The sequence below is a fragment of the Heliangelus exortis genome, chromosome 11, assembly GCF_036169615.1.
Source record: "Heliangelus exortis chromosome 11, bHelExo1.hap1, whole genome shotgun sequence".
Classification (NCBI taxonomy): Eukaryota; Metazoa; Chordata; class Aves; order Apodiformes; family Trochilidae; genus Heliangelus; species Heliangelus exortis.
Genome location: NC_092432.1, coordinates 20,420,045 through 20,447,538, shown reverse-complemented (window position 1 = coordinate 20,447,538; position 27,494 = coordinate 20,420,045). Strand labels below are relative to the sequence as shown.

The following is a 27,494-nucleotide window of genomic DNA, read 5'->3' as shown; positions in this document are numbered from 1 at the left end:
CAGTTATTTTACTAATGATGTCATTATCTAAAAGATGCAATGTTCCTTTGTACCAACTTGTGGTTTCTGTGCAGAGGAAACCAAACAGGACAGAGAACATTTTGGACTCAGCATTTTTTCCTCTGAGTCCCACTGCAGCCCAAGCCCAGCCCTTCATATCACTTCCATGTGCACTGTTCTTACTGACCTCTCTGGGAGTATGGGGGCAAAACCAATCTGACAAGAGGGTACTTTGCCTCCCAAGGTTTTGAAGGAGGAACCAGCAACAACCTGTGGAAAGATGGGGCCCCTGAATGCTATCCAACTCACCCTGAGGGGCAGCACTCAGAGGGCACTGAGCACAACAGCCAAGGACAGAGCCAGGAGGGCTGGGATTTCCAGATCAGTAGTTAAATATAACAGGGTACACACTGATGTACCCCTTATTCCAGCTCAGGGCTACACAGGCACAATATACAGGGATTCTCTCTATGCTACCATACCTTCTGGTTACACTATTTTGGCCATAACTGCATTGACACAGTGTAAGACAGATTATCTCTGAAGTGGTATTTTGCATGTGATGAATTAAGAGTCCCTGTAAGCACGGACATGCCCAAGCTGCTCCATCAACACAAGTATGACATATTCTCTTAGCAGTACCATAGCTGCTTGCGATTCTTTGCCCTATAATAAGCTGAGCTGTTCCCATAGAGAATGAATCTATCCTTTCTGGGAAGCAAGCTCAGTGACAGGAGAGCCCAGGAGGAGCAATGCACTCAGATGGAATTAGCTTTCTGTCACGCTTCAGAGCAGCTGTGCTAGCACCAAGCAGACTGGGGCAGTGTGCTGGGCTCTGCTCCTGATGGGCCATCCAAACGTGATTAAAGAGCCATAACAGAAGAGGTACAGTTTTATCCACAAGTAGGGATGGGACCATGACTGGTTGTCACCTTCTGGCACAAGGGTCATTCCCATCAGCAAGCACAGGGCCAGCCCCAGGCCAGCTCTAGCGGGGCTCAGGAATCAGGTACCTTCAACAAAGTTACTGGCAGCAACCTCCAGTAAGAGAGGTCATCTCTCTGCTCCTGCCAGCTCGCCCCTGCACACTCAGTTTTGGATGTGGGGAAGAACAGGACCACCTCTAAAAGCAGCTGAGCTCCATCCCACTCACCTTTATGCCTTTCCTACCTCACTGCCAGGCTGCATGCCAATGGCTCAGCTGCCTGGGAACAATCACCCCGCAGCAGCAGGACAAGATTTGGAAGATGTCCTGGGTACTTTCCCACTCCAGTCCTGCACCCCAGCAAGGTTTGTGCATCCCTCTGGGCCAGGGACAGGGAGTGGGCAATGTTTGACTGACGAAGGGGGTCTTTGAATGCCTCTGGCACCACTGGAAGGCACAGAGGATTCAGCAACAGCTGAAGATGTGGCCACACCTCATCTCCCTGCTTCAACTTGTACAAGGGTTTAGCCAATGTTCAAGCCACCCCTTGGCTTTAGGGGAGTGGCTGAAGGACATGGTGGCAGGCAGGTTATTTGCAGCCCTGCTTCGATGCCCCAAGCAGCCACCTGGCACACCCCATGTGGCTCCAGAGAGCCAGGCACAAGGAGCCAAATGTGTGAACTTGTCTGCTGTGCTGGGCTCCTGTCCACAGGGGCTCTCACCTCTGCTGCAGTACAAGCTTGGTGCTCTGTGAGCCTTTCTCTTCCCGGGAGAGGGGTTGTTATGAACTCAGGCCAGATTGCTTTTGGTGTGGGGTGGAATTTGCTCAGTAAGCAGAACTGCAGTCAGACTGGCTGGGTGGGTTTGACCCCAGTCAGAGGTTTAATTTGCTCCAGCTTGGAAAATGTGTTTGTAATGAGTGGACTGCACTGGGGCTTCCAACACATACTCCAGCACTCTCTCAGTAAGATCACAGGTCTCCTGCTTCGCTGCCTTTTCCCATTCACATTCCTTCATTTCATGTTATGATAGAAAGCTCCTGCTTACCCCAGAGACAAATGTATTTCCCGTTTCAGAAGGAGCCAGATCCAGGCAGAGGACATCAGCTCCATGACCATGGAAACTCTGTAGAAGCTGCCCACTCTCAACATCCCAGAGGGCACACGTTCCATCTCCACTTGCTGTCAGGATCTATAGGATGTGGCAAGAAGAGTCACAATACAAAAATCAGCAGCTGATATTCAAGTTCACAAAGAAACAACTGACATCCTATACATACACCAAGGACAAATTTAATTTAATGAAATGCAATGCAGTAAATCAAAGCCATAAAAACAATGTGACTCTAAGCACAGTTCATGGTTTTTATTTTTAAGGAAAGGGATTAGAGTAGAAAGGAGAGCTGTTTTGACACAGCCATACCTACACAGTGTTTCAATAACAGTCAGTTTTGTGCAGTGGGGTTTGGAGAACAGATGGGAGTAAGGACCTGCTGGCATTTCTATATTCTCCAAAAAGGAGGCAGAACCAGACTGCTATTCCTGTTCGTCCCTGTATTTAATCCTGACCACATTTAGGCTGCTGGAACTCAACCCGGATCAAGAGAAGAAAGGTTGGTGTTAAGTATACCTGTTTAACTCTATAAATTTTGTTTCTGCTTGAAATAGCCAGGGTAAACCCAATTAATTGGGCTTAAGACATGGATTTTCTGAAAGGGCAGTAAGCCTGTCTAGACAGTTGTTTGACAAGTCCATCACCTCCCACTTGTCCAAAACCATTTGTGTGTGAAAGAGCTTGAACACACACTGACTGAGCGTAGCTCACAGCTCCCCTCATCTGCTACAGTGCTTTTAGAGAGCACATGTGATCAGCCCCTGTTATTGTGGCCAGATCCTGATGATGCTCAATTGTTCAAAACTTCCCCTTGGCACCCGAGGCTGTTATGCAATCACAAATTCTGTAGGTTGAAAGGGTCCCTGTGCACCAGAGTGGAAGGAGGCAAGGGTGACCTTAGAAGGGCTCTGGGCCTTGTGGGCAGATTTTAATCATGGTCAGCCAGGAGACTCAAGAGATGCCAGTGGGTAGTTAGAAGTTAAAAAGAAAAGACTCTTCAAGAAGAAAATGATCACAGAATCATGAAACCATTCAGAGAGTTGCAAAAGGTTAAACACTAAACATGTTTGACAGATGCTCCAAAAACTCCTCCCATAAACAGAGGTCTGCAAAGCTGTGGAACAGACTGTTCTGAACCCTGCAGTGGAGAGGCACTAATACTCTGAGATGATAATAGCAGACAGAAGTCTTGACTTGTCATTCTGGCCAGCTTTTGAGTCTAGATCAATGAACTTCTCTGTTCTGAGGAATATTTGTACTTGGCTGAGGAATGAAGACTTTCAGCTCTGAGGATTTGCTCTTGTAAAAGCACACAGGAAAGATTTGAGGGGACTCAGAGTAGCTAAAGGTGGAAGGGGTCTGCTGGCAACTCAGAGCTCCAGCTAATGCTGAAAGACAAATGTTATGGGTTCAACTTCCAGGTACTTCTACTGAAGACTAAAGCAAGCCAAACAAACTCCAAAAATCCACAAGAAGGTGGGGCAACCTTCTGGCTTGTGGCACAAGAGCCTCCAGCAGTGCTGGATGGGGATACTCGCCTGGCAGCACTTGTGCAGGGCAGGGGACAGCAGGGACACAGGTGGCAAGGGCAGAGGGGCCACCCTCACCTCTGCCATCACCATGGGGCTCATCCTGCTCCTCAGCCCTGCCTTGCCTGCCCTGTGCAAAACACTTGAGATCCCAGTTAAGAGCTGCTATGAATACCCAGGGAGCACTGCCACATGGGGAGCGTTATCACACCACAGGGATGCAGATACTGAATTTAGGAAGCGAGGCTCCCCAGCTCTCTGCCCAGGTTCTCTCTGGAAAGACTGACTTGGGGCACTGAAAATGAGGTCTGTGGGTCACACAGCCCATTTTGTCTTTTCACAGGACCCCTGCTTTCAGCACCCACAGAGCCTGAGAGTAGCTTTACTCAGTGAAGAACCACTCTCTAATCTCCTCTCTTTCCAGTGCACTGCCAGATGACCATAGTCACACCAACTCCTAAACTCCTGCCCTGTCTCTAAGACCTCTGGTTTAACTCTATACATTTTGTCTCTGCTGAGAAAGCTCCTGCAGAGTGTCCCTGTTTTACTCTGCAGCCTCGGAGTTACTGAGTAATTTTAATTCTGCGGCAGTTATGTAAAAAGAAAAAGATAAGAATTCTGGAATCTAGAAGCCCCTACACAACAGTGTCCTAACAGAAGCCTGGCCAACCCACTTGCTTCCATTTGTTTCAATATTAACATGCAGTGCTAGAAAGCCTACCAATAAGAAGAAAATTTCTTTTTAAAGCCTTCACAAAAATCTCTGACTCACTGAATGAAAGGCACTAACTCCGCTGTGGAATTATTTAACAGAAGTAATACATTACCTTCAATGCCAGTGCAGCTTGCTGTATTTAATATAGGGGTAAAAGACCCAACTTTTCTTCCCTCTTTTATTATGAAAAACAAGTAACTATTTGTCTTTTCATGGGATTTAATCATGATGCATACAGGTATGGAGTGGGAAGGAGAATACTCATTTTCTGTCTCATCAGAAACATTCCACTTAATTTAGACTGCTCCAATTACACAGAGCTCCTGCACAGTAAGGTTAGGGCTAAGCAAGCCTGAGCACCAGGTACCTCCACCACTTGTTTCCATGGCAATGGGCTTAAATTAGCACCTAGGAACCACAGAATGACAAACAACAGCATACTCTTAGGCATCTCATGTCCTGAAATAGAAGCAATAAGAACTGGTGTTTCCCTCAGAAGAGCTCCAAATCTCTGGAAGAAGGGGACAAGATATTCCCTTTCCAGCAGCTCTGCTGACACAGAGAGCAATGAGAATAACTCCCTTCTGCTGCTTATTCTGCTGCAGAGCTGCACTGAGCAGAGCTTCCATTAAATTAAAAAACCAGAGAGGACAAAAGGATTATCCTGGCTCCTTTCATCATCTTTTGTGTTCCTGGAGAAAGAGATCTTTGAGATATTCACTACAGAGGAAGGCTGGCCTGTTTTCAGAAGGTCTGCATTTAGTTCCTGGTTTTGCCATTGTCTCCCAGTGCAGCCCTCTGTGCTCCAGCCCCCAGCTGCAAGATGGGGAGAGCATCACTCCTTTCCCTGGAGGGAACACAGCACTGCATGTGCAGACAACATGCCTGGCCCTGGGGGGCCACCCCCAAGCTCAAGTATCTCATTTAGTACAAACAAAAAAATACCCAGAATGAAAGCAAAAGCAAAGTTGGCTGGATGTCCAGGACAAAGCAGGAAAACGATGCAGCCTCCAATGGCTGGCACAGCACATACTCAACCTGGTTCTGTCCTAGCTGGGTTTTTAATTATTATTTTGAGCTCTTATCAGAAAAGCACAAACCAGCACTGAGCCAGTGTGCTGAGCACACACAGGACACAGTGAGCTCCTCTGCAGCAGGGACAGGACTTGGCAGGGCACATGGCAGCCTGGCCATGGAGCTGTTTCCTTACAGCAGCTTTTGCAGCACCTTCCTTACCCTAAGCAGGGGATTTCCAGCAGCCTCTAGATGGGGCAGGACATGGCCCTGGGAGCCCCAGGTGCAGGGAAGGCAGGATGGATGAGCAGCAGGTAAGGAATGCATTTACCTGCATGTCTGAGTTAGTGAAGCTGCAGGCAGACAGGTAGTTTGTGTGCATTGCAACCGATTTCTTCTTTGCAGCCATATTTTCATTTTTGTCAAATGTCAGAGGGTACACAGAGCACTTGTTGTCCAGGCCTCTAAAGAGAGTAATTATAGCAATAACAGAGAGAGGAGAACCGGTTAAAACTGCAGCAACAAAAGGCGAGGGCTGATAAGAAGGAAACCACCTGTCAGTGCTCGGCTGCCAAACCTCACAAGTGCCGACTTCCCGGTATTGTGCTGCCCGGGATCTCCCTGTGCAGGGAAGCCCCAGCTGCCTCCCCAGCCTGCCTGCTTTACACAACCCCAACAGCTGCACCTCAGTATTTTTTCACCCTCATCAAGTTTATAAATGGCACTGAATCAAATCTCACAAAAGTATAAACGGGGAGGTGACACAGCAGCCACCTCAGGGTTAATGTTTCACATCCCAGCCTAACTGCTGCTTGTCTGTTGACATCCATCATGGCAAGGATCAGTATTTAAGCATCATTATTTATCTACCTTTAGAAATTCGACCTAACTCCTATGGAAGAGGTTGTGGGGGTGAAGACAGGGCTTTTCAAAGAGTTTGGAAAAAAAAGCAACAGAAGCACTGACTTGTGTAGCTGGTGTGTCCCTCCTGGACAGTTGCACCAGTTAAGCTGTGTTTCCCCAGCCAGATTTGGGGTTCTTTTCTTAAGGGTCTGACTTGTGTCTGACCTTTTTCTAAAGCCAGGGTAGATCAGCCCTGCCCTGGTCCCTGAGACCCCAGCACAACATCAGGTGCTGGTTCTGTGCCTTACATCATGTGCCTAGTACTTAACTGATAGCATAGCAGAAATACAGAATTAGGTAGTGCAACTCATATATGCCCTCCCCGTCTCTCTTACAAGTGTGAGGACAGTTTTCTCACCATTCTTTGAGTCTCAGAGACATACTGTTTTCCTACTCCTCTCTCCACACACATTTATGGAGTCTGCCTGTTTGTCTCAGTCTGCTGCTTTCTAGATTTGCAAGCTGCACAATAAAGTCTCCCTTTGTTCCTTTCTCTCGCCCCAAGCTTGATTTGTCTGTCTGATCCACCCAGTCCCTTTTTAAAAGATGTTTTGCCAACATCTCATCTCTTTGTTTCTCCCCTGCATAAACTCAATTTTTTCAAAGCTCAGAAAACTAGAAGATTATCAACGATGAGATTACTTCTGCCCACTCCATCTTGGCAAGATCTATTCATGTGTTGGTAATCATTAATAACAAGCCTTCTCTATGTTGTAGAAGAAAGAGCACAAAGTAAGAACAGGGTTAAAACCACTCTCCTTTAGAAGATATATCCAACACACACAACCAAACTGGAACACACACAACCAAAGGGAGGCTGCATGCATGCAGAATTCCTAACCCATGATTTAAATGCTGAAAAAGGATTATTTTCCATGCTTACCCAACAGATGTTATTGCACTGAAGTCAGTGGAGATAATGTGTATGAGCCATTATGGGAACAGAATCAGAGGCACTGAATGTAGTCCTTCCACCCACAACCAAGGCACACAAACTGCTAGCTAAGGCACTGGACACCACCACAAATCAAGCTCCTCTGTGTAAGCAGCTGTGGGAACTGGGAACTTACCCACAAGCAATGGCACATCCAGAGGGAGCATAGGCACACGCCATCACCCAGGTACAGGGCATCGTCACTGCATGTTCCTGAAACACAGCAGCTCTTTAAACCAGGGAGTCACTGCTTCTCTGATCAGTGCAAGGAAAACAGTGTAGAGTGGTAAGTTCAGCACACCCTCAGGGTGAGTGAAAGGTACAAATGCTTCTACCAGCCATAACTCGGCCATGAGGCTGGGACAACTCTTGCTGCAGGAGCCAGCAGCGCGGCAGGAGGATGGTTGGTCCCTCCCTGACGCTTTGCACCTTATTCGTGAGCCCCAAACTGATCACAGAGCATGTTTTATTTGGGTGATTGACTTCTCCACTGTTGCATGTGTAAAAGTGAGTTTCAGCCAAGCTGGTTTTTTCCCAGCTGTGTAGAGCAGGGTGCTGCCAGGCAGCCCTGGCATCGTGTCACAGTGCACACCGTGGCTGAAGGATCCTGGGTGACTGCACGTGGCTGCTGGTACTGTGGTTACCCACAGGGACTGTTTTGCTGGCTGGGCTTTGCCTGCTGCTGGGAGCCACCCTGTGAGCAGAAGCTGGACCAGAGCCTCCTGCTGGAGAGCACAACAAACCCCAGTTCTCTGACAGGGACTTTGCTCAGACACAGGTCAAGGGAGGTGGTTTGCCTTGGGTGCCTCAGTTTGAGCTGCTGGTGGAAGTCTGCATGTTATCTCATCATCCTGTGACACCCGTGAGCCCTTCAGCCCTCCATCTTATCCCATCCTTGTCTGCCCTGTATGCAGAAATCTGACTTTTGCTGAAGTGTTACTTACCTTGTTGGTAGTGAAGGAATCCCACACGATCACCTTCCCATCCTAAATGAAAACATGAACAAAGAGAGAAATTGAGGCCATCCAAAAACACAGCTTTCAGCTTACTTCCCAGACTTGGGGAAAACTCATTTCCAACCCTGAGTTTTTATGTCCTAAAGTTTTTGTCTCCATTTTAACAGCAGCACAGTGGTCACAGCAAGGCACTAAGGAGACACTCATCAGTAGCATGTTGTCTTTGACCAGATGAAAAGCATATCTCCTCCTCACTGAGGTAACAGATGTTGGCTTAAAAAGACCGATTTATTTTTTTCCCCTTCCCTTTTAGCAGGTTCTCTCATAAGAGAACTCCTTGCCCTCACAGCACAGGCCATGGACAGGACCATCTCCTCAGGACAATGCCTCTGATGAGCCCTTGCTTGCCTCCTTCCAGCCACAACGTGTTTCTCCCAGCCTGCAATCACCACCTGCAGAGCTGTGCTGTCTGTCAGTGGCTCAGAAGAGGGCCTCACAAATACAAGAGGTGACCTGGCTTACAAATCACTTACTGAGCTGGCAGCACTCACAGGGGCTATTTATGGGCATTGCACTGTTTATTCATCTTCCTTTTCCTGGTTTTCCCTTTACTTCTCACTACACTTACTTAACCTTAAATTATCCATTGATTTAAATAGCCATGGAAAGAACACCCCACAGAGAGCAACACATTCTCTCTGTGTATGCCAGCTACACTCATGTCAGCCACTTTACTTTATGCTCCTAATACTGTTATCCTCCTTCTACCATAAGAGTTCACTGCTGAGCACCAACCACTGCAGTACCTGAATTCACTCTTAGAATAGAGTAAAAAAAAAAAAAAAAAAAAAAAAATCAAAAAATGCACTACAACTTGCCTGTTCAGCTTTCCTATCTACACACTGGCAGCTGAACCACTTTTTAAAATGTGACATTAATTATTTAAAATTATTCTCTTTGCTGAGATCACCATGAATGGTAAAAACTCACAGTTACTGGAGGTGGCTCTCAATGCAGCTTGCCTATTTTTATCCCTCAAGTGAGATCTCTGACAGATTTCATATAGGTCAGTGAACAGCTGTGAGATGCTGCAAACTTGCTCACTGCCATACTGGGCTCAGGACAAACCAGGGGATCTAGAAAGTAATTATCTCATTAGCTCTTCCTGCTCATAAGGCTGGTCTGGAGCAGGTGTTAGGACTGGTTCTAAAAATGCCCAAGTAAATGCAATAATTTTGGCAGGATGTTTGAGACTTCCAAGTTCCACCAATCACAAAGACTGCAGAAGAAATTTTTGCACACAGAAATCCCTAGAAGAATCAAATTTTTTTCCCTCTTCTTGAGTATTTTTTTCTGAACATATAAGCTGAAATCTTTACTGAATATTTTATCTGTAAAGAACTAGGCAATAAAAGTAGCCTCATCTGAGTTTTCTCTTTCTTTTACTTCTGTGGGGAAAATGGGGAAAATCTGCATATGATTGGACAAGAAATATTTAGGTTATTAGCTACAACAGGTAGAGCAATGGTCAGAAGTTTGAGTTTGTGCTCTCTAAACAAATACATTGTCAACAAACTGCCTTAAGGACATCTTGAGAATACACACAGGTCTCATCTGCAAAAAGTGATACATAGCACAGCCAAAAAATTTGTAAAGTACCCAACAGTAGCTTTAAGAACTGTCTGCTCCACAGCCTACCTGGGAAGAGCTCACAACTCTTCTCTTGTCTTTGCACCAGTCCATACAGAGAACTTTATTTCCATGGCCCTTCAGGGTTCTCCTGGTCTTCATCACAAACTGGCCCAGTGCCTCCACACGCTCTGCCACCTGATGAACTGTGAACAGGAGATGGTTAGAGAGCCCTGCATCAAAGTTCTGCCCTGGCAAACCTCAGTGTTGGTGAGTAACATCACCTGGAGGAATTAACCCATGATGGATGCAAGGCAACAAACTCTGCTTCGGTGCTGGCAGGTGGTAAAACCAAGGTGGGTGGTGAATGGACATATTCATCAGATAAAGATACAGATTAATTCATTTAGGGCTTGAATTCCAGGGCTGTAGCAGCTGAAGCTCTAGCAGACCATCACACCCATGTTTAACTGCAGAACAGAACCTCTTGCCCCCTCTCCCTGGGAAGTCATCAGGCTGAGGCTTGGAAGTGCACAGAGATCCTGCAGCCTAACACATGCCTCAAGGTACTCAGCAGAAGTGAAGATGACTACTAGGACTTGGATGAAAAAATCGTACAAAAGAAGGGGTAAGAGTCAAATCTGCAAAGTCTCAGTGATAAAACTCTTGTTGTGCATGTGAGACTCAGCCACAGGCAGCTCTCAGCACCACAGTGAGTGTGACACAGGTACTGGCCAGGGAAGCTGGGGACTTCCCTGCTGTGCCATCTCTTCTGGTGGCCCAGGGAACACTGAGAGCCAGGACACAGCTCTCAGTGAGCAGAGAAACCTGGCACTTGCTGCAAGAGTGTGCTGCCCAGCTTCTCAGCAGTGTCTAGGGACATCAAGAACTTGATGGGTGGGTCAGCTTTTCTTTTATGGGAAAAAGAAACAGAGAAGACAGGACAGAAACTCTCATGAGTAGCATTTCCCCCTGGAGAAGTCAGCTAGCTCTTTTGTACCTCATGTAACAGCTGTAGTTTCAGCTGATGTTCTTAAAAAGTCCACAAATTTACATTTCCAATTGTGCAAACTTATTTTGACATCAAATTCATTCCAGTGCAGCTGACACAACTAAAATTTTTTCTCACGTAATCCTGGTGCCTCTTGCTGGAGTCACCTGCATATGTCTGGGAGAAAATATTATCTGAAATATTATCTATTTGCTGTGCTGCAGCATTTGTCATCCAGCGAGGAGCTGAGTGGGACCAGGATGTATCTTGGCAGCCCATGGCAGCTCTGACACATTTCACACAGAGCATCAGGGAGAGTGGGAGTTGCTTCAAGTCTCAAAGCAGAGTAGAGGTCCTGGGGCAGGAGACCTGGCACTAGAATTAAAAATTACTCTGTCTAGAGAAGAGCTAAAAGGATCTGGTGCTTCACTGTGCTGTGGTTGCCTGCAAAGAAACCTAAGATGACCCAGCTGCTAGATCATCATTGCTAAGGGGGCAATGTCTGGCTCAATCCTTCTGAAATAAATCCAGATGCCTTCATGAGCTGGTGGAGGGAATCTGAAGCTTTTCAACACCATGCTGGAGGCTGAGCTCCACATCCCACCTGGTGGGTGACTGCTCTGGTGCTGCATTGCTGCTTCACCCTTCATCACTTTGTTTAGAGCTCCTGGGCTGTCACAGAGAGGGAACAGGCACCCTTAGCTTTGAGCTCATCCCCTGGCACAGGGTCAGGGGAGCGATTTCTGCCTAAGGCAGGAACTGATTTCTGGTGGCTTAGCTTTTGAAGAATTGCCTTTCAAAACCACCAGCCCTGCAAGCTGTGCCAGAGTGATGTTCTCACCTGATAGCTCTGCTTGACCAGTCTCACCCAGCCAGGGGACAAGTGCTGACCATTCCTGACTATCTGTCCATACAATTTGTAACAGGAAGGCAGATGCAAGTTTCTCAGAAAGTACCATGTAAGCCCACTGAGGAAAAGACACCTCTCCTCCTTCTTCTGCCCATGGAAACCTGCCAAATGATGCAATCAAAAGACATGAACACACGTAATAGGAGGTTATCGTGGCAGCTGGAAAGATGCTTTGTGCTCAGAATATATCTGAAAAAACAAGGGTTTCATAGACAATGGGCAAAGTGTTTCCATTATGTCCACGCAGCCCAGACTGTGAGGCATTGTCTGGTTCAGCCTGAGTGATTCTCTGAGGACACTTATCTCCAACCACAGCCATAATAATCCTGCTCCAGCCTAGCACAGGTTTTAGAGTCAGATAATTATTTTGAAGCATTCTCCAAATATTGTTTCAAGATGAAAATTATGCATTCAGGCAAGGAGATCAGCCAAAGCAAAACAGTAGCTTGAGTGGTTTTACAAAGCCAGAAGGCTATTTCTCTAAAACATAGAGTTTGGCCTGAACAGGATATGAACTTGATGCAGGCAGCATTTGACCTTTGTCTGTGCTGGAAGTCAGTTGGTCCTAATGGTCTCTTCTGGCCTCAAAAATTCATGGATTGCATGAACAGAATAAACTGTTTTATCAACATCTAAAATTTTAAGCAACAGAATTGAGTCCTTAAAATTGTGAGACTGCAAATCAAATGCACGTTTGGTATTTCCTTTTTCTACCCACATTTCTGAGAGCTGCTGTTTCAAACCAGTTGAACAAATAAGGGCAATCCTAGTTCAGCCAGATGTTTGTTTTGGGAACAATAGAGGAAAGGACATGATCAGAGCAAAAAAAATGCAGACAATATAATTTTAGATTAGGAAATAAAACCACAAACTGGAAGAGAAGCTTTATTCTGAAACTTACAATCCCGGCATAATTGTTTTTTTTCTGGGGGCTAATTTATGTGCAAAAAAGCTCTGATACAGAATCAGTAATAGAAAATATCATGAGGGAGCATTGATCTACAGCAGCATAAAACTTCTGTCTTAGAAATCATGTCATGGCTACTCGAACACAGCCTTCCAACTTAAGTTTACAGATTTTTAAAGAAATATAAATGTTCTGTCAATGCCATGCACAGTTAAGGTATCACTGCAATCATAGGTAAAACTCTTTGTGGGCAAAAATGGATCTAACGATATCCTTAAGGAATCTGTTAAACAGAGGCCCCACTACTTCTGGTACAGAAAATATATTGCAGGAATGACATTATTTATGTCAATGTTTCTGTAACAAGGCCATGTCCATTTAGTTAATGATTCCTATTAATAGGACACCCATAGATGATTGTCTAATTTAGACAAGAAAATGCCCTATTTACTCCAGAAAAAAAATCTTTTAACCCTCCTCTACTTAAGATTTGTTTGCTGGCCCCTCAGTCTTATAACATACTAAGAGCTCAAGGACTAGCTACATGCTCAGATTCCTTTTCAATATTTAAAGGCATCAAAACAGATAACAAAAAGTTGTAACAACTCACTAATACGTTTAATGAAGTGAGCTCTATTATTTCAGTTGAATACAGCAATTAACATATTTTACTAGGAAAAAAAAAAAACGAACTGCAAGATATCATTGTAACTAGAAAAATTAAATAATCAACATAAAATTATTTTAATACCTCAGGGCAGAGGAATTGATACCTATTTGAGAAGCTTCCAAAAAATAAGGTTAGGCTGTATTTTCTTGAACAGGGGTGGCGTGGGGGAAAGGAGGGCAGGGCTGAAATCTGTCTCTGTCATTTCTGTGACGTTTAACCATGGATCCTGGCAGCGCAGAGCTAGCAGAGCATTGACAGCACTGACTCACCCCGCACTCTGAATCAGCACTGGATCCCCGCAAGCTCTTCCCTCGGGGAAAGGGGGAAAAAGGACCTGTTCTGGGGAACAATTCTCCTTTTCAAGCCCTTTCACCTTGCGTGAAATCCTGGCCTGGTTAAAGCAAATCGCCATCAACTCCCACGGGGCTGGGTTTGAGCGTTCTTTCTGCCGCTCAGATGGGCATTTGACGGCCGTAAATAAAGCTCGGAACCACGGAGGGGGATATTCCACGGACTCTTCCCACCCCCGCCACGCAGACCAAAGGCAGCGCAGGAAGCGCAGCCCCGGGACAGAGATGCCGGGGGCGATGCGGTCCCTGCGCTCCCGCAGAGGCTGCGCGGCCCACGCTCCCCACGCTCCCCCCTCCCGGCGGCGCGGAGCCGCGCGTTGCCTGCGCGTTGTGGCCGGGGCCCCGCTCAGCTCCGAGCCCACCGCCGGGGCCCGGCCCTGCTCCAGGGGCGGCTCTCCGAGCCCTGGACTCGGCTCCGCTCTCCCCCCGGGCCGGCGGCACCTTCTCCCGGTCACCGAGCAGGCCGGACCCGCTCTCCGCTCCCCGCCCGCCCCAGCTCCCGGCCCCGCTCACGCTCCACGTCGTGCAGCTTGGCCCGCTCCTCCTCCAGCTTGGCCTTCAGGGTCTCAGCCTCGTTCTTCAGCGATGCCAAGGTCTCGTTTTCCCGCAGCCCCTCGGTTGCCATCTTTGCAAAGGAAGCGGGGAGAGAGGCGAGATGAGAGCGGGAGGGAGGAGGAGTTTGCCTGCCCGGCTCTCAGGGATGCTGCCGAGGCTCCTGCTGCCTCAGCAACGGCGCCGGAGCTGGCCCAGGCTCCCTCCCCTTCGCCGTGCGGGGTGGATGCTCTGCCAGCCCTGCCCGCAGCCAGCACCTGAGCCGGCAAAAACACCCGCGGGAGCCAGGAGCCCACGGCAGGCTCAGCATCCCACGGCAGGCTCAGCATCCCCGGTGGCCTTCAGGCAGGCAGCTGCCACCACCATCACCTCCTGCTCTCCTCCTATCCCCGGGGCTCCACCAGCAGACGCTTGCTGTGCATCCCAAGCTGTTTTCACAGGCCCCAAGGTTTCACTTCCCCAAAAAGTACACACAAAAGAGTGTTTCTGCTTTTTACCCAAACTTGTTTGTACCTGAAGTTGTGCACTCTGTGGAGGAAGGAGAGAAAAAAGTCATGGACCACCACCAACCGTGTTTTAAAATGCCAGACTAGGAAGACAGATCCTGACCAGGTCCAGCAAATCCCAGCTCAGCTCCATCATTCCCTTAGAACCCCATGGGGTGGGGTGATTAGGAGACTGGGACACTCAGAAGGTCTCTGTCCCAGCTCCTGTGCCAGCAGGCAGGTGCAGTGGGGTGAACACAGATAAGCACATTAGGGTCTCTGCCTTTTCCAGCCCTTGAAAGGGTCTGGTTTCCAAAACCCCAGAGGGAACAAAGAACCCCCCCAGTGTGGTGCTGGTGTGAGCCTTGGGCACAGCTCCACAGCCCTGCAAGCCCTGCTTGGGTGCAGAGAGAAAGGTTGGCTGGGCACAGGGAGCAGCTGGAGTTTCCAGAGAAAGCTGTGGCACACATGGCCTTGTGGCTTTTTGTTCCCTGAAAGGGGAGTTCCTTGAAAACGTCCTCTTCTTATTACAGTAATTGTCCTTGATCTACAGGAGTAACTTTGCTCATATTGACTCTCATTGTCCCCTTTGGCTAGAAAACAGACAACCCCAGGGCTATTGTTCAACCTGGAGAAGTGCCAAGACTGGAAAGGGAGATAAGAAAATACATGTTTGCAGCTGCTGTTTGGATTCTGGGCACATCCTGGATGCAGTGTAGGCCCTGAAGAAAATAAGAGTCCTTTCCCACACTGGGTTTAGCAGCAGTGTCACTGTCCCAGTGGGATGCAGGGGCAGAGCTGCTGAGCTCTTTAGTGTCACTCTGGAGGCTGCACTCAGGCCCCATCCTGGCCCTGTGCTCCAGGTCTCTGCAGGGAGGAGCTGGAAGAGTCAAAGACAGTGGATGTGTTTCCAGCCTTCTCACTGTCCACAGGAACTGGTGTGATTTAACCCCACGTGGCCACGTAGGCAACCTGAACTGAAATGAGCCAGTTACATTCAGTATCACAAAGGAGAAAACATAGGGAGCATCATCTATGGAGTTCACACACTGCTGGGCATGGGGGCACCTCTCAAAGCCCCTCAGAGTAAAGCAGACATTGGAAATGCCTTCCAGCACACTAGCAGTGCCAAAGAAATAATAATTTAGTAGTTTTAGTGTGATACTGAGAGAAATAAAAAAGCATCTTCTAACAGGAAAAGTGACAGGAAGCTTCTAGTGTGTGATCTTTGCCTCTGAAAAATTAAACCTATCTATATTAAAATCAGTAATATAGCTGTGCCCTGGGGAGAAGCAGGGAAAGATTTTTGAAGAAGAAACTTCATTTCTGAAGGATTTAGATCTATGAAAAATGCCTTATTTCTAGCACGTGATAACTGTGAAGATGAGTTTTTTCAGACAAAGCGTGAAAACATCCTGCACAGGAGGTAGGGTGTGCAGAATTTATAGAAAAGCATTAATAATAATCAACTATTCCACTTTGTAATAATTTGTTTTTTAATCGTGCAGTAGCAACCAGCACAGCAGAGGATTTTTGTTGCTGTGGCTTCATGCAGACCACCAGTATTCCCTAGAGATCTGGCCACTTCCACACTTGCTGCTCTGGGGCCTCAGCAGCAGTGAATTCCCTTCCCCCAAACAAGGACAACTTTTTTCTTACTCTTCCTGATGTAGCAAAGGCAAGCTGACTCTTGGCTTCATGGATTTTGAGATTATTTTGAGGCAACCCCTCTGAAAACAGTCAGCTTTCTATAGGGTGTTATTCTGTGGAGCTGCTCCTGAAACATTAACCACCAAGAATTATGGCAAAAGCAGTCATTGCTGCAATGGGAAACCTGCCTTCCACACGTGGCAAATGCACCAGACTGTAGTGATGGGGATGGAAGGAATAAAGTTAGTACCATGCCACTGATGAGGACAGTGGGGAAAATGGAGGGTCTGCCAGAGTGACACAAACTGTTGCCCATCATAGAATCCTAGAATTGGCTGGGTTGGAAGGGACCTCAGAGCTCACCAAGTCCAACCCTTGATCCACTCCTCCCGTGGTTCCCAGCCCATGGCACTGAGTGCCACATCCAGGCTCTTTTGAAATATCTCCAGGGATGGAGAATCCACCCCTTCCCTGGGCAGCCCATTCCAGTGTCTGATCACCCTCTCCAGAAAGAAATTCTTTCTAATGTCCAACCTAAACCTCCCCTGGCACAACTTGGGACCTCTTGTGCCCTCTTGTCTTGCTGAGAGTTGCCTGGGAAAAGAGCCCAACCCCCCCCTGGCTCCAACCTCCTTTCAGGGAGTTGGAGAGAGTGATGAGGTCTCCCCTGAGCCTCCTCTTCTCCAGCCTCAACACCCCCAGCTCCCTCAGCCTCTCCTCACAGGATCTGTGCTGGATCCCTTCCCCAGCCCAGTTGCCTCCTTTGGACCTGCTCCAGCACCTCAATCTCCTTCCTGAGCTGAGGGGCCCAGAACTGGACACAGGACTCAAGCTGTGGCCTCACCAGTGCTATCTCAAATGTTAGGTCTTTAAAATAAATTCTCACTCTCACTAATTCACCAGCTGATCTCTTTTTAAATTGTAAGCTAATTTACTAATACTTCTGTGGGGAGACTAAACCAGCAAACACTGATTGAGTTTCTATTGATTAGCATCATCTCCAAAGCAGGCAAAATCCCAGGGGAAAAAGATTATTTTGTCTAAAAGGCAAGCAAGTGATGTGGGATGAGCTCAACACTGGGAATCAGCAGTTTTTAATGATGTTATAGAATCCTAGAATCCTAGAATGGGCTGGGTTGGAAGGGACCTCAGAGATCATCAAGTCCAACCCTTGATCCATTCCTGCTGCAGTTCCCAGCCCATGGCACTGAGTGCCACATCCAGGCTCTTTTTAAATGTCTCCAGGGATGGAGAATCCACCCCTTCCCTGGGCAGCCCATTCCAATGTCTGATCACCCTCTCTGTAAAGAAATTCTTTCTAATATCTAACCTAAACTTCCCCTGGCACAACTTAAGACCATGCCCTCTTGTCTTGTTGAAAGTCATCATGAAAATCTTGTGTGCATCTACTGGACTGAAATTAGGCACTGCATGTGCAAGTCAGGGAGTTGCAAAAAAGATCAGGCAGCTACACACCACATTATGCACGTGCACCCACAAATGTGCACGAGTGTGGCAAGGATATATTGTGAATTTTGGTACAAGCTGGAGCATACCCACAGCTCCGAAAAAAAAAAACAGTTCAAAAAAAGTAACGGGTACAATTTCCCAACCCATACATGTCTTAGGCCTAATGCAAAGAGTTTGGTGTTCCAAAATATTGGGGTTTAAATCTTTTACAAACAAATGCAAAGTAAGAAGCTAAAGCCAGATCTAGCAGAAAGCCCAGGATCCTCCTGCAGTGCTAACAGGATGCCTGACAGGCTGCTAAATACTGACACAATTCTTCCTGAAGTCTCAGCCTGCTTCCACCCAGCAGCTGTTCAGCTGGTTGGTAGGATTCTAATCCCCAGTGCATGATAAGGAGAAAGTTGCAGGAACTGCAAATAACAAACAGCCAGTTTCCTGCAATTCCAGCAATCATTTATCAAGTAATGCAAAAACCTACTAGATAAATAGTTATTTACAGGCTGTTGGCCAAGAAGGACCTGAACAAAGAAGGAATTTCAAAGTCAGGAGAAGTAAATAAACCAGGAAGGGACTGTCTTTTGTCTTGCTGTCATTACATCTAAATTCCCTCCTAAACAATGTAACACATGAGAATGTGCTGTGTCAGCCAGTGAACTGTACAGACCAGCTACAACCACCAAATCAGGGCTCTCATCTGCCCTAAAACAATGTTTTGTATAAACACAGCTTGTTAAACCTTTTAGGCATTCCTGCAGAGATCATTTCATCTGCCACTCAAGTGCAACAAAATATTGGACCCTACTCAGTCATGGTAGAGACCAGTTTTGGGGAGGAAACAGTATAGGATGTTTTCTCCAACTGATAATACAAAATGTTTCGGTAAGATAAAATAAAACAGAGCCAAGCTGGCATGTAATCAGGACAACAAAATTGTTAAGTTTACAAAAGGAGTTTTGGAAACCAGCTCTATAGCAGCCACAAAGGTTCAAGACCTTAGCTTTAGTTCATCTAAAAAAACCTATGGTGATCTCTCTAGAACAGTTCTCCTTACCAGAACAGCAATTGCTGGAGAACCAGGAAGCCTCCAGCACCAACCCTTCTTCATGCAGGTGTTCTGGTAACACCTACTGGTCAGGATAGCAGGTTTGCCAGTTTCCCCCATTGCCACCTTCAGCTGAGATGCACACACAGGGTGACAGGAGACACCCCACTGCTGTGCAACCTTTTCCCACCTTACTCTCGTTGTAGCCACCTTCCAGATCTCACCCAAGCACTGCACAAAGCTTACAAGCTGTGAAGAAGTTGTGACAGCCCTTGTGTCTCATTTTTACTGACAGACTGAATGAACTTCAGATCCCCTCATCGTTAGTGAATTAATTTGCTGAAGTGGTTTGATTTTCTTCTGTTAACAGTAATGGGAACACTCAAGGCTGTTGGCCAGGATACTTGCACACATATGCCATGGAGTTTAGACACTGGCAGAGCTGAGGAATGCCATATCCTAGGGTAAAAAGCTCATGGCCAGTTTCCAGCTGAGGATCATGAGAAGTATCCTTGAACCCAGGACCATCTCTGTTGCAGGTTCATGGGAACACCAGGTGTCTGCAAAGGGGCTGGCAGTCTGTAGGCCTAGCTATGCTTTACAGACCATTAACACATCCAACCTCTTGTTTCATAGAATCCTAGAATTGGCTGGGTTGGAAGGGACCTCAGAGCTCATCAAGTCCAACCCTTGATCCACTCCCCCCGTGGTTCCCAGCCCATGGCACTGAGTGCCACATCCAGGCTCTTTTGAAATATCTCCAGGGATGGAGAATCCACCCCTTCCCTGGGCAGCCCATTCCAATGGCTGAGCACCCTCTCCAGAAAGAAATTCTTTCTAATGTCCAACCTAAACCTCCCCTGGCACAACTTGAGACCTCTTGTGCCCTCTTGTCTTGCTGAGAGTTGCCTGGGAAAAGAGCCCAACCCCCCCTGGCTCCAACCTCCTTTCAGGGAGTTGGAGAGAGTGATGAGGTCTCCCCTGAGCCTCCTCTTCTCCAGCCTCAACACCCCCAGCTCCCTCAGCCTCTCCTCATAGGATCTGTGCTCCAGTCCCTTCCCCAGCCCAGTTGCCTCCTTTGGACCTGCTCCAGCACCTCAATCTCCTTCCTGAGCTGAGGGGCCCAGAACTGGGCACAGGACTCAAGCTGTGGCCTCCCCAGGGCTGAGCACAGGGGCAGTACAGTTTGTGCAGTCTTTTCACATTCTGGCTGCTAAAATCACTAACATACCACTTCCACACATAGTGAGCAGTAGCTGCGTTCTTCTGATTTGATGTAAACAGGTCTCAGGGGCTTCTCTTGGAAGCATTTGTCACATGGACCAAAAACATCTGCTAAGAAGGTCTGGTCCATCCTGGCAGTTCCAGGGAGCTGAAAGAGACAGAGAAGGAAAGAGTGCATTCCAGTTCAGTGCAAAGCTTCCCACCACTGCTCTGCTACCTAATGCAGCTTAGACTCTATATAGACATCTGTAGGCTGGATAATCTCCCTCTGGGACTAATCTCTCAATCTTGGTGAACTGTCCTGCTATGCAAGACAGTCACATGCTCTGCAGATTTTTATGAAGAAAATATGTTTTTATGAAGAAAATATGTTTTTATGAAGAAAAAAGTGTTTTTATGAAGAAAAATACCAAGAAAATATTTATTGTATTATAACGTGCACTGATTACATATCATTATAATGTGCACTGCATGCTTGGATACACCACATACAGGAAATTATTTACTTTTTCCCTAACTACTGTCAGCAGATAGTAACCAGAAATGTACAACAAAAGCTGAATTGGGGAGAAATTGGCTTTGATCAATACTTATTGGTTTTCCACTGCATTATTAAATAGTGAATATCATGCATTATTTTTAAAGCTGAGAAGATGACCTGGGATTCACTCAGCAGCTACAAAAATATTATGAACAATGTGCTGCTTGAGCAGAAATTAATGCTTCAAGCACACTGAAAGCTGGGTCGTTATGAACCTGATTTTGTTCTTAAGCCAGAGATCTCTCTGATCAAAGCACTATCATCAACAGAGAATTAAAAAATACTTGAGTCAGAAAAACAAACAATAATAATACTGTAGTGTCATTCTTCTCTGTAGGATTCTTATAGGGAAAATGGGACTTTTCACCACTTCTAAAATGAAAGCTTTTAACATTATTTAGACGTGTAGATAAATAATGAGTTTATGGGTAACAATTAGAAGTTATTGCAGGAGAGATGTGTATGGAACAAAAGAAATTCAGTGAGCTATGCAGATTTTAGAATTTGTTTGGCTGGACATTATACAAACCCAAACCAAATTCCATGCACCTGCCTTCATTCTGCTGCTTATTCTTAAGTATTTCAGTGGACTACAAAAAATGAGATTACAAACTCAGAAATCCTGCCCACACTCAAGTAAATAAAATGTTTGGTGTTGTCCCCAGGAGATGCCTGACTTCATCCCCAAACATTTAGGGAGCAATCTGTCCTGAAGGAAAAGCTGCCACCCTTTCAGGGACTTTCTCTGTGCTCATAGCTTTGCAGTGAGTACAGCACCAGGGCTCAGTTCTACTTGACTCCTAAAACTGGACATTTACAAGGGAATAACTTATTATTCCAGGGTTCTTAGAATTAGTGGTTCCCACTGAGGGCAACTCAGGTGACATAAATCACAGCTTTATATCCTTGGGCCAACTAGACTTTGGGAAGAAAAGTTTCACTTCAGAAGAACTGGAAAGTGAAGGTATTACAGGGAAAAATGCCAGCTTATTTGAACAAAATATTATTTCTAGATCTACAGACATCAGACAAGGATATATTAGGCTTTGAATAAATGCTCTGGGCAGACTTAACCTCTGATAAAATGTGAGAATTTGCTGCAAAACATAGAGGGTGAATCACACCCACTGCCAGTATTTTAATTCAGATGAGGTTATGGCATATTCCAAATTTTTTTCTACCAGAGAAGCCAACAAAACTTCTGAATAATTTAAACCCAGTACTGTATCTGAGATTTTTTGTGATGATTATTGGTTTGTATACTATTCATAAAGATATAAACTATTTAAACCAAAAGGGTCTAAAAAGATTACAACCCTTTGCACTCTTATCCTGAAATTTTAAACTTGGTGGAAGTTACAGTAGAAATTTAAAAATGGTGTCATGATGAAACACTAAGAAATATGCTACTTACAGAGAAATTCTGTCCAATGAATCATGTTGATAAATATCCATAATTACCTACCTTTTCAAACAGCAAGAACCTGGAGAGTCTCAAGATGACTAAATAAGCTGTGTCCAACTGCTAATGTAGAAAAGCAACCTTCTCATTAAGTCTACTTAAAGGGTATTTAAAGCTTAGCCTCTCCAGCTGCATCACCTCAGGTTATGCACTGACAATTATAGTTTAAAGGCTTTATTTTAACTACCCTCTTTCAGACTACAGGATGAAGAACATCAACTGTCTCACCTGCCTGTTCCATATAGAAGGAATTTTTGAATGGTTTCCTAATGTTGAAGTTTAAACATGCTGGGGAGGTGAGTTGATGACTGATTTTTCCAGCTATGAAGTTGACATCCTGACAAATAACACTGTGAATGTTAAGTCTTTTTCCTGTTGTTAATGAAATTTAAAAGTCAAACAAATTGATTGGTGTCCATGCTGGGTCTTCCCTGGGTATTTATTTACTCTCTGCCTTTTTAAGACAATAATTTTTTAAATCTATCAGATTAGAAATTGCAGCTCTTTTGCACTCCCTTAAAAAGGCTTAGGTAAAATTCATTAAAACATGTCTGAAAAAATTTAGAAAGTGATGGAGCTCATATCTAGAATTGAGACTCTGCTGAAGTCACTGGAATCATGCCATTAGTTGGTGGTACTTGATAGTCATGAGGATCCCAGACAAAATGAGGAGAAAAAAAATGAGATTTCAGCCAAGCAGAGATTTGGGTAGAAAGAAACTGTCCTAATCTTTTTTTGTTAGAATATTCTGGGAACACAGGGCTGAAGAAATCACCTGTGCTGCTGAGTCCTGCTCATGTCTAAACACTTCCAGAGATGGCATCAGCATCTCAGGGATCTCTTCAGAGGCCCTTTCAGAGCCTCCCCACTGCACTGGGGATTCTCATTCAACATTTTCCCATCTGAATGAAACAACTTTCTCCTTTCCTGCCATTTGAGGGAAGTTAAGCTCAGTAATGCCTCTTCCATGTGTCTGCCTTCACTAAAACTGCTCCTTTTATCTAAAAGACTTGAACAAACAGAATTTTGTAGCTAGACACTGATTGAAGGCATTAATGGCAGCAAAAGGAAGATAAATTTCTGGAAGCATCCAGTAGACACTGGTAATTTTGAACTTGCTTTTAGAATTATTTTTTTTTTTTTTCATACACAGCATTAATAGCATATTTCACACAAACCTCTCAAAGTAACCTGGCATGAAATTGCCAGAAGAGTTGTCCTTGCTCAGCAGTTTTAGTAAAGACAAACATGCCTTGTGACACTTGTGTGTGATGTAGACATCAGAGTGGGTTGTGATTTTACTCATCCCCTCCCAGGTAACAGGCACAGCTCCAGTAACTGTAAAAAAAAGGCTACATAGAAATTACAGCAATAAAACTTGCTTGCATTAAATATATTTACAGACCTTAATGAGGAGCAAACTGTTCTGACAGGGAGAGGCACTGGCCCATTGCACAGATGTTTATGGTGCAGTGCAAGACTGATAATATTCACTAAGTTCATGTACTTGCAAATAACTTCTCCTAAGTGATCCCATGCTGAAAACAGAATTATTACACCACTCAAAGCACTCCAAATTTATTTAAAAGCTATTTTATTAATAGATTAAAATACTAGTAACATGTATAAAATAATAGTCCACCTAATATATCTGTGACATCTTGTGCAGCTTTTATTGTTATTAAAGAAAACACAAATTTTTTTCCTTCATATATTTTGAATCTATCTCTATCACCGTGGATATATCACTGTACACAGTAAACAGCAAGAACACTGAATTGAAAGGATGATACCTTCTTTATATTTACAGATTTTTTTCTGTGGAATTAAACGAGCAGTACTAACACAGTGATTAAAAAAATCAAATCAACTGTTCCTGTAATATTTAAATTACCTAAATTAACTAAAATACCTTAAATATTTCAGAGTTTTGGTACTTACTTTTAATGATGCCTAATAAGCTAGAAAACTAGCACTATTTAACAAGGAATTCTTAAGTGCAGGCATCAGTGTGGTGAGGTGAATCTATTCATATATTTTGAATCTATCTCTATCACCATGGATGTATCACTGTACACAGTAAACAGCAGGAACACTGAATTGAAAGGATGATACCTTCTTTATATTTACAGATTTTTTTCTGTGGAATTAAACGAGCAGTACTAACACAGTGATTAAAAAAAATCAAATCAATTGTTCCTGTAATATTTAAATCACCTAAATTAACTAAAATACCCTAAATATTTCAGAGTTTTTGTACTTACTTTTAATGATGCCTAATCAGCTAGAAAACTAGCACTATTTAACAAGGAATTCTTAAGTGCAGGCATCACTGTGGTGAGGTGAATCCTGTTTCTGCTGCTGTTTGTCCTGCCAGGGTGACTGCTAAATAAAGTTGCTGGGTTTTGCTTTCTGACCACAGGAAGAAGGCTGAACAAAGCAAAAGGACCACTTCTGCTTCTAAGGAGCCTTCAAGTGAAGAGAAATAAAGATGAAATGCAAGGAACTAAGTCTGGTTTGTTGGTAAGGGCAGCCCACAGTAGCTGTATTCACTCCTGCTCTGTGTCTGGACTGGAAGAGAGAAAAAAAAACCAAAAAATCAAGAGGGAATGTGTGGATCCTCAGTGAGCACTCTGAAACACTGCACTGCAGAGGAGATAAAAAAGGAGATAACTCCTTTTATAAAAAAAAAAACCAAACGAGCCTATAATTCAATCCTGGATCATGACATCAATTTCATATCTGTCTTTTCTGACTGATATGAAAATCCAGACTGCAGGGAAGAAAATGGAATGCTGTGCTCAAGAAGGGCACCTGAGTCCTTCCCCTGGGGCTGAAGGGCTGCCTGTGCAGTGCCAGCCTTCACTGAGCCAGGCCAGCAATGCCTACAGACAGACAGACAGACAGACAGACAATGTGAGGATCCATCTCAGTTCCACAGTTTCAGCATAGCTCCTTATATTGCTGCTTTTTTTTTTTTTTTTTTTTTTAATGATTGTGGAAGGACCTCCCCTTCCCTTCTACATTTCTGGAGGAACTTTTATAAAAGACTCTATGAAAATAATATGTATGTATAACAAGTATGGAAGGGTGAAAACTACTGTAAAACAGATCCAGCATAGCAAGACAATGAACAGAATTACCTTAGGGTAAAACAAAAAAAAAAAAAAAATCTCTTGCTCCCAGAAGAAAATGCAAGGAAAATTGTGAATTAATAATAACATTTATCACGTCAGTCTTCCCCTCTGATCTGTGCTTATGGGGCACAGCTACAGACTTGCCAGACAAATGTTTTTATTGTCAGTTTTGTGCTAAAAAACTGCATGGTTAGCTTTGTGATGATGATATAAAGCCATCACTGCAGGACTGTCATGAAGAGAGAAGAGTAAGAAAAGGGATAATGAAGGCACAAGCTGAGGATATTCCTACTTTTAAAATCTTGACTCAAGAACAAGTTTTTAATAGTTCAGTTCACTGCAATACTCTCCACCAGCTGGAGAAATGAACCATGAGGGTCTGCCTGGCTTTATGTAGTCTCTGAGGAAATACCAATGCATTTGTTTTATTAAACCCTTGTGAGAAAGCCAAGTTTGAAGCTGCTGGGGACTTGTATCATTTCCAAGGCGTGTGGAGAGGGGGTGAAAGGAAACGTCACTTGAAAGAGATATTTGGAATCAAGCATCAGCTGTGGAACATCCTCACGATTGTTTAGCATGGCCTGAAATTATAACAAAAAAGAATAAGTAAAAACTGTGTTCTGGATCAAAGCAAAACCAGGAAATAGTTTTCTGCCTTCACGTGATAAGGAGACTTGTTTTGATCTGTTTCAAACGTGTAGAGGCTGAGTAACTTAGTAATAGCACGATGCAGAGGTCAAGGATAAATACACAGCATCAGAATCTTTGTATATGAATTATTCCATAACTAAAGCATGAGAAATAATAGTTGTAGCTCTCACCTGGACTTTACGAACAAATGATGGAGTCACTCTCTTCTCAAAATCATCTATTGGAGTGTACAAGTTGAGGATCTTAACTATCTGTTCAAATTACAAAGGACTACTTTAGCAGGTTATAAACAGTGACAAGGCAAAAAGAACACATGCTCAAACATTAAAGAACTCATTAATAGGACTAATATTTAATGGTGGTTTCAGGCAAGAATTTAACAGTAAAGAGAGAATTTTCATTGGGCACTGAAAAAGTTGTTGCATCTGTGCCAATTGTTATGACATTTTTCTAGAGGTGTCAGCAGCAAGACATAGGAAAAAACTAAATCACCTAAGGGGAACAAGCAAAAAAGTCCATGATAAAGTAAAGAAAACACACTGGGAAATGAGAACATGGGATAGAACAAAGCAGGCAAGTATTTACCACAGGAGCAGCTGGGATGCTAACAATCAGCAATAAGAAGTTAAAAAAAAATCAGTTTAACAAGTGGTGATGCAGAATGCCAAGGAATGCTATTTTTATCAAATGAAAGGCCAACAGCTCTTTGCAATGAATTATTTTTAGGTAGCTAATATTCTGCAACTGGTGCTGCCAGAAGAAAACAGATGGTTCACTACCTGTACAGTAGAAAGAGATGTGCAGTGTTCACAGATTTCCTTGGCATCATCATCTGTGATCTTTTTGACCTGAAGGAGCCACGCTGCTTGAGACAGAGGCTCCAAAGTCTCTTTGGCATTGCTGCCTTGCAGATTCTTGTCCTTAAGCCATTCTTCCAAGTAGCTGATATTACATCTGGGTTAAAACAAGAAAGGACAACAGAAATGTTAAAGACTTACAGAGAAGGAGTGCTCCTCCAATGCATAGTTCAAATAAATAGATTTTAATTAAAAAAAAAACAAAACACATAAATCATAAAAATCAAGTAATTAACAGCATATTGATTTGTAAGTTTTATCCCTTGTTTATTTCAATATTTTTGTATATATTTCTTTTTTAAAGCTTGGATAATAGAAAGCAAGTTATCAGCTTTGTTGTTGCTTACAAAAAAATTACTAATATATGCTGGCATTGTCTATTACACTGTAGTGCTATATATATTTAAAATATTAATTTACAGCTGAGCTTATGCAGGAAATGAGAACAATCTTAGCACATTACACAGCAGAGCCAGGCTTATAACTAATGACCTAAAGGTTAAAGCAGCTTTCTTCTAGTAATATTCCCAGATGGGTCAAGATTTTACTGATTTTCTTTCACCTCAGTCTGCAGACTGTCTAATGGAGAGCAAATGGACTCTGTCTCCTGCAGAACAGTCAGGATCATGCTCTCTTGGTGCTCGTAACAAGACAGATGATGCCCAAACTAAACCCTCAAAGGCTCTGTCTCGGTGCCTTTCTTATCACAGAGCATGAAAAATGCAAGTCAGCTTTTGTCTGTCTGCCAGCCAGAGGGTGCTGCACCTGTTTATTACAGTATTAAAGAATTAAAAATATTATTCATCACATCATGAGTGAACTAGGCTAAGAAGAATCCTAAACATGTCTGACTTTAAACTGCAGGCTGTAATTCTCT

General features: G+C 44.4%; 2 protein-coding genes across 5 annotated transcripts in view; both read right to left on the bottom strand.

Moving 5' to 3' along the window:
• GNB5 (G protein subunit beta 5) overlaps positions 1-22,053 on the bottom strand; it is a 30,383-nt gene extending 8,330 nt beyond the window's left edge. Inside the window, exons 1-8 of one of the 2 annotated variants that reach the window (XM_071755170.1) lie at positions 21,976-22,053; positions 19,977-20,117; positions 14,060-14,171; positions 9,788-9,924; positions 8,078-8,119; positions 7,270-7,346; positions 5,628-5,760; positions 1,973-2,116 (exon numbers count right to left, since the gene is read on the bottom strand). In XM_071755170.1, coding sequence (XP_071611271.1) covers positions 1,973-2,116; positions 5,628-5,760; positions 7,270-7,346; positions 8,078-8,119; positions 9,788-9,924; positions 14,060-14,171; positions 19,977-20,099 — 768 coding nt within the window. In that variant the 5' untranslated portion in view covers positions 20,100-20,117; positions 21,976-22,053. Of the gene's footprint in view, positions 1-1,972; positions 2,117-5,627; positions 5,761-7,269; positions 7,347-8,077; positions 8,120-9,787; positions 9,925-14,059; positions 14,172-14,611; positions 14,631-19,976; positions 20,118-21,975 lie in introns of those variants that run through there. The other variant, XM_071755171.1, reaches the window with a different exon arrangement.
• A 2,615-nt stretch (positions 22,054-24,668) lies between these two features.
• MYO5C (myosin VC) overlaps positions 24,669-27,494 on the bottom strand; it is a 36,482-nt gene continuing 33,656 nt past the window's right edge. For all 3 annotated transcript variants that reach the window (XM_071755166.1, XM_071755168.1, XM_071755169.1), the window contains 3 exons: positions 26,540-26,714; positions 25,931-26,011; positions 24,669-25,690 (listed from right to left, as the gene is read on the bottom strand). In XM_071755166.1, the coding sequence (XP_071611267.1) occupies positions 25,538-25,690; positions 25,931-26,011; positions 26,540-26,714 (409 nt within the window). In that variant the 3' untranslated portion in view covers positions 24,669-25,537. The remainder of the gene's footprint in view (positions 25,691-25,930; positions 26,012-26,539; positions 26,715-27,494) is intronic.